Source organism: Haemaphysalis longicornis, unplaced genomic scaffold (genome assembly GCF_048455015.1).
Source record: "Haemaphysalis longicornis isolate Haplotype H1 unplaced genomic scaffold, Haemaphysalis longicornis Haplotype H1 scaffold_9, whole genome shotgun sequence".
NCBI classification, from domain to species: domain Eukaryota; kingdom Metazoa; phylum Arthropoda; class Arachnida; order Ixodida; family Ixodidae; genus Haemaphysalis; species Haemaphysalis longicornis.
Window position 1 is genome coordinate 72,849,514 of NW_027526460.1, and position 11,467 is coordinate 72,860,980.

The window sequence follows — 11,467 nt, forward strand, 5'->3', positions numbered from 1 at the left end:
TACGTTTTGATGACATCTGTGGAGAAAACTACGTAGAAAAATGAGATTCCCCTATTTCACACATCTGCCGCATTTATGTTTCCCATGGCGCAGTTTCACTGACACATCTCGTTCCCGCTCATCAACAGTGTAGTGCTAGTACTTCTACCCGGTACGGGAAATGTATGGTCCTGAGGACAACTTTATGGTTAAAATGGCGGCCAGTTTTCTTCGTGCTGTGCGAGGGTGTTCATTCGTACCGTCATTCTCGTGGCCTCCATTGGCCGTGTCCTCGGCTGGCAGGTCGTCCCTGCCAGAGCAGCACTGGTAGAAGGCGTCGTCCCAAGGCAGCCCCAGTGAGAAGGTTTGCGGACGGCACGCTGCCCCCTCTTTGGCGGCTGCCAGCCCTAGTCGGCAACCATCGCAGCAATCCTGCGCACGCCCACAGTAATGGGAATACGAGATTGTTAAACATTTTCGCCTGACATAATTATTATGCACTAACTACAACCCGCTTTTAGTAAGATGCACATGGGGCGCCTGAGCGAGCATTTTTAGTAGCTGTTGCTCCTCTGTTGTCGCACGAATTCTATTTATGCACGCCGCAACCTTGGTTACCTTGCGTGTGAGGGAGAATCTTTCTGGACAATTTTAAAGCTCCGTATTAATTTGAGGCATGAAATGCGTGTGGCAAAACCCATATTTACACATTTGGGCGGCTGTACGCGCCTGTGAGCACTGGCAGTTTTAACGAACATGTATAAAATTAAATTCACGACTTATTCTTTCTGGGAGTCGCACCCATTCCGCGCTGTTACACAAAAATTATGCCACCTATATTGTACCTCCGCTACTGGCTTGGTGAATTACAAGGTTTTATATCCAACTTTTGCAGTTTGCCGAAATCTCCAGGAGGTAAAAAGTATGTCATTTGTAATTAGCGTTTATGATTGATTTAAAAACCACTTTGCCATTGTGGGAATGAAAGAAATACGCTTTGCTGAGTTGATCAGGATGTAGCTGTTTTGAAAAATTGGGGTTCTGCAGGGTTCGCAAGGAAACAATGTTTTGTGCAAACGGCTATAGTTGGCAGAGATGGGGAAGGACGATTCTTGTGTGCGTATACCCTGTAAGTGTCACCCGCGCACTTGGTTTCAGCGCTGTGGCAGGGCCTGTGTCCCCTGGCAGCCGCCTTGCCGGCATCGCAAAGCCGCTGTCGCAGCGACGACCGGCAGCATATCTCCTGGACGATGCGGCACGACTGGCCGGATGCCGGTAGTTTGGCAGTTAGGAGACCGTCGCAGCCGGACCGGGCCTCACCCCACCGGCTGCCCTCTTCGCAGCAGTTGTGCAGGCTCTCCTCAATGTCTGTGGTGACGCCTGCAAATTGACATGAAGGTAAGAGAGAGCCCACCACTTCATTAAAGCAGAATAAAATTATAATCCAGCGAAACTTTGAAGATATCTCTTCGTTACTTTCCGTGTGAAGAACGTCGCGGCAGTTCATCGTAACGATTAGCCTGGAGGATTGATTTTCTCGGAAGTGTCTTTACTGCTAGTCTAAATTATACATAGTAGGTTGCTGGTTGGTTAACAGGGGAAGGGGAACCACTGTGGACGAAACCACCGGAATATGAACAATGTAGTTGTAAGTATACGTGTGCCCGAGCAGAACATCGCATAATTAGCTGCTTTGATTTGCAGATGGTTTAACACCGAGGTCCAGGATTGGTATTTGATTATCCCCAGCTGAGTACGAATGTCATTCACGCAGTCTGTTCGTTAAGCAGTGACATCACATTGCTTAGTTTAGGTGGTTCGAACGCGCTATCTTCGGACGCTCTGACTGCTGGCAATCCCCGCACATAGGCCGTGTGGTCAGAAATAACAGCACTGCGAGCTTACGCCAGGTGGGTGGTCTCTGTTCTTGAGAAAAAACGATTGGATAGGGGGAGGCACTCTCTACACTGCAAATATAGAACTGAAATCGTTTTACCCAGAAGTACTGGTGTGAAAGCTGCTGTTGCGGGGATATAATGACGGCTTTGACAAGTGGGGCACCGCTTCCTCAACGCGCGAAACCGGAAAGTCCGTACGAAGAAAGTAACTGCCTAAACTCTGGCTGACCACGAGCAGCTGAATGCCCGATCTTGTTACCGTATATGGCTGAACGTGAGAGAGTGGGAATCTGCGTAGCAATATTGAATTGCCGCGAAACTCCCGCCCAAGTGGTGGAATATCTGAGACCATCTCTTTGGGGATGAGCTGTTTCGGCACACGTAGCGGGGGTAGTTTCATTTTTGGTAAAGATTGTAGCAGGGCTGCAGCTACTATTCAATAAAAGACACGCAAAGATGTTTGTCTCACTCCCTGTAGTTGTCCCTCGAGTGTGTTGATAGTCTGGACAAGAGGTGAGCTTGCATCTAATCGATTGCTGCACGTTACAGGACTAATGCAAGTGATTTTTCTACTTTTACCCGTTGTACGCATGTAAAATGAGTAGCTGCTTGGTTGACACAATGGTGAGCTGCAGACGTGATGCGATTATCTCACCGCGGTGCGGAAACGGCCCATCCTGTGGTGATAAATCAGTGGACTGTGCTCTCATTCGAAATAAACTCCGTAAACGAGTTGGGAAAGGAAAATATATTCTAGGTACATTGCGCATGTCATTTGCGCGGAGATAATTTGTGCCAAAGAACACCACCTTCCCACATTCGATCTTTAGAGAAGAGAAAAAAAAGCATAACCCAAGAGGCCGATGTCGCCTTGTGTGCACCAATGAAACCTGCGCGACTTTGCAACGACAACGGGCCCAGCCAAGAGGGGAAAGACTGGCTGATAGCGTCGGTCACCACATAATTTACGCAGATTGTACCAGCGGGCAAAACAACATGATTCCCAGGCTTGCGTAAAGACATCTGAAGTACAGGTAGCCAGTTGCATTAATGCCAGGATACGAGAGCACCACAGTCATTTTCCAAAAGGCAATGTCGGCCATCCCTGCCACCCCTGGAGTTGGTGCTTGCCTTACTTCGACAACTGCGCTACTTAGTTCTGTGATCGGGATCACAACCCACGCGAGATAGCTGACGTCTGTCCTTCTTGTGGAGCGGACGGCACCTTGTTCCACATGGTTTGTGGGTGCGCCTCCCACCCTCTCCCCATACGGAATCCCTTAACTCTCCCGAGCACTGGAGGCGGCCCCTGTCCGCCTCATGCCTGCCCGACCAGCTGCGGCTGGTGGACAGGGCTGTAACGGCTGCCAAGCGTTCGGCGTCCTAGACTGGGGGGACTCCACCTCTTGAAGACTCCGTTGAAACTCGCTAACAATAAAAATGTTTTTTTCAACGGGGTATAAATTTGGGCTGGTTGGTACATTTTTTTGAGCTGGTCAGTCGTGTACTGTTCCTGCTAGCTGTCTTTAAGAAGATGTTTATCCTCCTGCTTGGAGATCAAAATAGGCACGTTTGATCAGGAGCATGCGACTTTGACAGCTCTAACGAAAAAAATAAAGGGCTTTCTTGGAGGATAACTTGGCAACTGACGTGCATTGAGAAGTTATAGGCCGCACCAACTTTGAAACTATCACGGTGGATGCTTGATAAAAAAGATTTTCAATTCCGTTGCTCCTTTTAAGGTCACCCCTTTTGTTCTACATGATTATAAATGGAATTATCAACGCATGAATGTTATATCAGGTAGAATAAATGCTGCTATTACTCGCCGTACGAACAGCCTGCTTCAAGGGTATTGGCAAAGGAAAGTGACATTGATATGACAAGGGCATTTCAATTTGCAGATAAACGAACACTGTTGTGACGCCGTACATATTGTTACTCGACATCAGGATAAATGATACGAACCATGAATGTGGGTTGGCCGTCAGAGAGAACAAGCGCATTCTAAGCGCCGCACGCAGCTTTGTCTTTGCGAAGGAAGCGGCAATACGTGAGTAGCCACTGATGACTCCGCCGACATCTCGTGGCAATATATAGTTGGAGTCATGAGGTTCCCTACACAGCAATTTAAAGTAACCTTTAAGGTGTGAGCCACCCAAAATAGCTTTAAAAACAAGTTCAAAGTGGTAACGACTGCATGGCAACGTAGACGTTTCTCAAACGGCCCGTAGCGACTCTATCAGTGAGTGGAATGCCGGCGCTTCTGGCGGCATCTCGTCTTTCTTGACGCAATGTCTCGAGGGTCGCTGCAGGTGCGCCGATGCTCGTGATGACATAAAACACCCTAATCGGGGAGTGTGCTTTAACAACATGATGCGATTATTCCCCGAAATAATGCACCTGCGGTTTTCTTTTGTAAATAAAGCAGTGGCTGCTGGATAGTGTAGTCGCCGTGATGCTTAAACGTTTCATCCATGCTGAGGCAAAGTACGTAGAATGATGCACACATGCTGATTTGCCAGCGGGCAGTGGGGAAAAAAAGCACAGTACATCTGGACTCAAATGCGGCAACAATGTCTCGACATCTTGCGCAGCGAAAGATTCACAACTCTCCGAACTCACCTGCCGCTGTCCGAAGTAGGCACGCCCCGACGAAGAACGCGTGCCAGATCAACATTTTCGATTCCCGCATCGCGATCCGGCGAACGTCTGCAGGCGCTACGACTGCTGCCACCGGGTCCGGTGGTCGAAGAGCAACGTGATGCAGAGTTTGGCTATCATCGACTTTAAGATTTGGGCTGCGCTGTCAACGTTTGAACAAGAGGGCGGCTGATAAGACGTCGTCCTCAGCTCCGGAGATAAAGTTGCCGTTTTACCGTTGCTGCCACGGGGAGACGTCTTGAAGACGGCGTAGGTGACCGACAAAGTATCGCCACTCGAAGATCCGAGATCTTTGACTCCCATCGACTGCCACCCTATCGCAGCGACCTGTGGAGGATATTGGCTGTGGCACTCTGTTCCGACACTATGTTGCGCGTCGTTTCGTAAGTAGCCGGTTCACCCAGATCTGTCAATGTCAGTCTTCTGGTGTGAATGACACCATGATATCAAGAAGGACGGCCACACTTGTGCGCACGACGTCACTATCACGAACCATTGAGAGTACATGACATGCCCGGAGGGAATCAATGTTCAACTACACAGCGACAAATCGCTTAGATACATTTGCAAGATAAATGAATTGTGTTAATAAAAATCTTCATCCTAAAAATATTACTTTGGATTGTCACTGACCACTAGCTGTAAGTAAAACGACACTGCACTACAGTCAGTCAAGTATTCCACAAATAGCTATGTAAAGTGTAATTCAGAAAGTTATTTCTAATTTTAAAATGAATAACTCGCATTGACATTACCATCAAATCAAACTTAGTTACATCCAATCGTCACTAGTCTTCACAAGAAGGGAAGATTTCTTGATCTCATTAATGGCGGTGTCGCAACCAAAATGCACCGGATGAAAGTTAACTTTCCACGATTGGAGGGAAAATGGTGATGAAAGAAAAAAAAAACGCTTCCAGTGGTTAGAACCAAACTTGAGTCCCACACGTTATCGAGCTAACGTCTCTCCGATCGCGCCATCATCGCTTTTTTTCTTTATTGCCGGGTATCAACTCCAAACCTTAACATAAGTAACACAATGCAGCATTCACAACATTACAAGGTTAAAATTTCCAGCCAACGGCTCGTTAGTTCTGGCGGATTAAAATCATTTGAGATTCACCTAGGCTTCCAGGACCCTTAACCATTCAGGTTGTTCGGTCTGGGCTTTACATACATCTCTAACGAATGTATGTATAGCCCTGGGTCTCTCGATAAAGTACTCTCTCGCAGGGCGTGCGTTGGGGTCTGCATGTCGTACAGCCGTCCGAGTCTTACGCACACTATGCAGGCTGAAAGCCATAAACATGCATTATATGGCACCCTTACAGCGTTATCAGTCGACAGAAATCTCATGCCGTAAGGTGTGACAAGTAGTGACTTTTTTAAAGTGCTCTGGAGAATATCTCAGTGGAAGACAGCATCTTCACAACTTAAAAAAATGTGCTCCACCGTATCAGGTTTTCTTCACACACGACATTTAGTACCTGAAGGGAAAAAAAACCCGTTTTCTTCAAGCCAAGTCATCACAGTCCATTTGTTAGTGTGAAGCTGAAAACAGAACGTTTTTACTGATGGCCATACTGGCATAGCCTTGACTCTTGGCATAACCTTGGCATAGCCTTGACCCTGAAGAGTACATTGATCAGTACAAAAGCGTCGGCCGAGTAAATCGCGCCATTATCGCATTCGCACTGCTCAGCATTTCATTTGGATTCGTAGAGCGGGCGTTGGCTTTGGATTCTGGCTTATTTGAAATGTATTTTGGCTTGCACTTTGGCAGTTTGGATTTTGGACGACCGCGATGGTCTAACCATGACGGTGCGAGGCCTTTGGGGCCGGGAGGGCATTCTGCTTCCTCGTGAGGAATTCGCTGGCGCCTGAGTTTGCACTTTAATTGACAGGAAGTTTGCTCTTTAATCGTGTAAACTTGGACGTTGACTCTCAGGCGGTTCGCACGTTGATCGTTGACACTGACTTTAATTGCAGCGGCTTTGACTTTGGCACTTCGCCATTTGATATTCGCACGCAAGAAAGCTTCACATTTCAACCATCGTCGTCGTTTGACGCAGGGGCTTCTGACTTTTGTACAAACCATCGACAGGATTGTAATCTCGACGCCATAGCTGTTTCATTTGCAGAGAAGGCGGGTGTTCCTCCCGAATATTTCTCGGAACCAGGTGCTAAAATAGCTTATCATGACTGTTAAAGGTACTGACACAGTATACAACGGCATTTTTATAGAGAGAGTAGGGAGGCTGTTGGGAAATTTTTCTACAGCACAGTATTCATAATGTCTGGCATGTAGGTGTACTATTAACAGCAGACTGCGGGGAGTTTTCTGCCGAGAATGTGCCCCCTGTTGACATTTCAGATCAAGCACTCTTGCTCTTGACGAAGTAGAAGGAAATTTCCAACTCAGCGCGCAGTCGATCGCAGTCAATATTTGTTATATTTGTATTAGCTACTCTGCAATATCTCCCTAGTTTAAGCGTATCGAGTAGTACTGTTGTTCTTGCGCGCTTCAGCTGATAATTCAGCGAAATTCCAGCAGATTTAGCTGATAATATCGAAATTCAGCTGATAATATCCCCAATTCAGCTGATTTTTAGCGTCTACTTTAGAACAACGGCACATTTAATGGGATACTGAATTGAATGAAAGAAGTTCGTAAACTTTGGTCGTGCGAAAATAAATCCACCGCGATCACGCCAAGGGAATAAGACTTGTAGCAGTAATGTATACGTGCGGCGATTTTTTATTTTCTCCCGCCTGGATATGCTTTATGTGTAATATGCAGGTAGGCCGGGGTCTGAGCACGGGTGGCATAAGTTTTCTGTGTTCCTACTTTTAGTTGCGCGAGATAACACGCGTCACGAATAATGTTTCTTGTGTCCCTTTGGCTTTACAAGTGGTTAGAAAATGTGAGTAGAAGACTCCCTGCTATAAATTGTTGCCCGCGAGGCGTTCCCCACGAACTGGAAGAGCAGTTTACGACACCGCTTCTGCGGTACGGGGAACGGAAAGTTTATGTGGAAGCCCAGCCAATAAAGGTTTTGAGCTCCAATTCGAGCGAGGGAAGACAATCACTAAACTTCCTCGGGCCAGCTAAGACAACCACTACAACAATTGAGGGAAGCATGCGCTCACGCGAAAGACTTGAATGGCAGACCTGTTGTAGGTGAGCATTGCCAGACACATAGTTAAGTTTCAGAACCATTGTTTATTTGCAGAGATTCCGTGCTATGCCATCGAAGAGGTCGTTGTCTTCTTCGCGGTGAGTGGTGGATGAAAAGTCATTCACGGCATTTTAGACTTCCACCAGCTCTTTGTCATCGACTCGAGGCAGTGGTGGTGGGAACTGCAGGTTGCCTCGGGAAGGAGTGGCACACTCGTAGCCATGTCTCCAATTATCCATAACGGCTTCTGCAGGCATACGCTGGCGAGCGCTCGGCATTTTCTGGCTCCTCAGAATTTGTACCAGATGTTTTATAAAGACGATAGTCTTTCTTCGGCTACTTAAACCTAGAATTTTAGTCCGTCTGTATGACTGTCTGTATGTCTGTCTGTCGGTCTGTGACTCGATTCAGCCACCCGACCAAAGTAAAACACGGCCTGCGCAATAGTCTTATATAGTCACAGTTAAATCTACCCGTCTAAGTCCGGTGTAATGTTCATACTTGTCAGCATTGTTGAAGAAGAACAAGGCATTACGCAAATATAAGACAAAAAATTAATACAGGAGTGATATTTGCAGAGTTCCTTTATAAAAAAAACATACATGCTTGATTTTTGCGAAATTAAAGGCTTCATCAACTGCAGAAAACAATTCACTCCTCCGTCGCCTGCTGTCGCCCGCGCCACTATAGCTTCTGACGCCATTTTAAGAAATAAACCGGCAACGATAACGAAAGGTTACACTAGATAGGTTCCACGTTCTGCTTGGAACGCACGTGGAGTAGGGCAACGTGGTTCTATAAACGCTGTACTAGCGTGCCTCAATTCACGAGCGTCTCCGCCGTACGCAGCGTTGGCATCGAGAACCCGGCCTGGAGGAGTGGAACATGGTAAATTTAAAATTATTTAAGCAAACCTTTGGCGTCTTTACCTTGAGAGGAGCGCGACGAAAGAGGAACAGCATGTCAGGTGAACGGGAAAGCGAAGGGAGGAATTTACTTGGCAAAAGTCGATAAACACTATCGTCTTTTCTCGACATTTGCAACGAAAGGAGCAGATGCGTGGCCAATTTTTTTCGTGTGGGTGCTAAAGCCACTGCGTGTACGTGGGACGCTCGGCGGTCGTCGTGAGGCACGCACTAACAAGCGTTTGGCGTTCCTCTTGGGCCGAACTTACCAGTAACAACCATGGTGTCGGAAGGAAATGTTTCGTAGCGTCACCTACACTGGCCGAGATTGAGCAATTTCGCGTGGCTCCAGGAGAGCCGTGCTGCACATGCACGTGGAGCAGTGACGTCTCATGGCGCACATGTACCTTTCTGGCTGCCCGGCGTCTTTCACACACCCCACGAGCCCAGCGTCTCCGCCGACCTGAGGCAGAATGCTGGTAAGTTCGGTTTGAAGGCCCTGGTTACGGCCACGTTGCGTCCTTCGAGGTATTCAACCGCGACGCTTTTAAGTCGGGTCGGCACGCTGCTGTGCGGCTAGGTCGCTCTTCGTCACGATATCGAAGAACGCGCAGTCTTCATCGTACTATTGTCGTGATGGATCGAAGGGGCGCTGGAAAGGCGATCCGCGTCGGAGTATTTTCTGCCGGATTTATTGACGATCGTACGTCGAATTCTTGCAGGCACAAGCTTCAAAGCTCAAGACGGCCAGAGGGGTCCTTCAGATCGCCGAGCCATAGCAGAGCGCATGGTGGTTTGTCAAAATGGTAAACTATCTACCATACACGTATGGGTTAAATTTTGAAGTGGCCCGTATGGTAGCCAGGCACTCTTTCTTAGAAGCAAAGTAGTTCTTCTCTTCTTTCGACAGACCACGGATAACGTTTTGCAACCGCTTTGCTTTTGTAGTGTGGGCTACACTGGCCGAGGTTGAGCAGTTTCGCGTGGCTCCTTGAGAGACGCACTGCGCAAGCGCGAGGAGCAGTGACGTCACACGGCGCACAGAACGTTGCTCGCTGAGACGTTGCCAGAAACGTCGCCAGCAGAGAGTCCTGTGGTGCGGCGCGCGAACCATCCTGACGTCCTGGTGATTGCTGCGCCTGCTGAGCTGAGGACAGCGCGTATACGTGCCTCTGAAGCCACATGACGCCGCCAATGGCAACGTCAGACCGGCGAAATGTTTGAGTTACAGTGTACGAGAAGGTAGAGGTGTGTCGGGCGGGGGAAAAACCAATGGAGAGGGCGGGCCCCTTCTGCGATGAAAAAATTATATGGAACGCAGGCGTTCCCCAGAGAACTCCTGTTGCAGCCAGCGCCACCTATAAGTTTTTAAATCAAAGTTAACAGTTATTTGACGGGTTTTATAAAACTTTATATCATAAAATAAAGAAACAAGACCATTTGGTGCAGTAAATAACGATTAATTTAACAAACAAAACTTCTGAAACCAACTGGTAAGCAGCGGCGGCCAGGGCGATGCTTACTACAGGAGTCCCTCAGCAGAAATTTTCATCGCAGAAGGGACCCCTCTAATCGGCCCCGAGCGACAAACCTGTCTCTTCTATTACACTCTATTTGAGTGGCGCCCCTGGCTCTGACGTCAGCTTAGGGACTCGCGCTGCTGTCGTCTGCAACACTCGCGCAGCTGCTAAACTCCCGCCTCTATCATCTGCTTGTGAGGGTCTGCAGTGCCTGTTCTAGAAATAGTACGGTTTGATGCTTTGGTGCATTAAAAAGCATATTTGCAGTGATTCAGTTATTTTTCCAGATTCTGACACCTGTAAATAATTTCAAACTGTATCCCGCACAAGTTTGCAAAACACGAGGAGAGAGAGAACCACTTTCTTAGAGCATCGCTCAGAAGATCGTATGTGACTCGTCCTTTCTAGCTTATTTGCGAGGTGCAGTGCTTGCTCAGAGCTCTTTGGTAAGTTTTTAAAATGCGTAGAATTCCCTGAGGTATTTTTGGGATGCTCTTACAAAGACTCAACAGTCTAATGCTACGCACCAGTCAGCGGGTGCCCACACGTGCATCGCACAGCAGGAGTCGTTTAGTTCTTTCGTTGGTGTTGACTTGTATCAGATGAATATTTTTTTCTGTGGCCAAAGCAATATTTTTCTGCACCCTCACAGACTGTCTTATGGGGAGATTTGGGGATGTTTGGGAGGCTCACAAAATTCGTGTGGATATTTTCTTCTGGCTGTGAGGCACACAGTACCTTCTTCAGAAATCGGATTTCGTTATGGCTGCGCGCAAGAAGGTGCATATTCGCACCGTGCGTTGTTTATTCACATGAAAATGCAATGAAAAGGTTAGTGCTACGCCACCGCGAAACAGCCCAGACAGCGTTGTCCAGAGTACTCGAAGGCGGGGCTTTCGTACCCCAAATTTCTATCGTAGCCACAGTTATCGTAACGAACTGACTCTCAACCTAGAAAGTTATAACACGATTACTGTGGTGAACAATTTATATACCCGCTAACAAACGCAATCAACAGTATGCATGCCGAAACAGATGAAAATGTCCAATCAGCTGTTTATTGTTTTCTAGCCCCCTTCAGGCGTAAAGAAGAAATCCTGGCCTACTCGGGATGAGGTTCGATGAATTCAACAAAATTACTTTTGCTCTCTTGTTCTGTACAGAGGAGCCCGCCCACTAACCAGCTCAATTTTACTTTTAAATAAAGTTCTCTCCTCCTGCTCTCCTCCTCTTGAGGGCCATTTTACTGTAACGCATATCTGAATATTGCGAGGATATGACTGTTGGAAATGTACCGGAATATTCCTCCAGGTCTGAACAAA

At 47.5% G+C, this 11,467-nt stretch overlaps 1 protein-coding gene across 5 annotated transcripts in view; it reads right to left on the reverse strand.

The window, feature by feature from the left end:
• LOC144152891 (uncharacterized) overlaps positions 1–4,676 on the reverse strand; it is a 76,584-nt gene extending 71,908 nt beyond the window's left edge. For 3 of the 5 annotated variants that reach the window (XM_077684433.1, XM_077684434.1, XM_077684431.1), the window contains exons 1-3: positions 4,503–4,676; positions 1,106–1,359; positions 240–411 (exon numbers count right to left, since the gene is read on the reverse strand). In XM_077684433.1, the coding sequence (XP_077540559.1) occupies positions 240–411; positions 1,106–1,359; positions 4,503–4,572 (496 nt within the window). In that variant the 5' untranslated portion in view covers positions 4,573–4,676. The remainder of the gene's footprint in view (positions 1–239; positions 412–1,105; positions 1,360–4,502) is intronic. The other 2 variants (XM_077684432.1, XM_077684435.1) reach the window with 2 other exon arrangements.
• Positions 4,677–11,467: the final 6,791 nt, after the last annotated feature.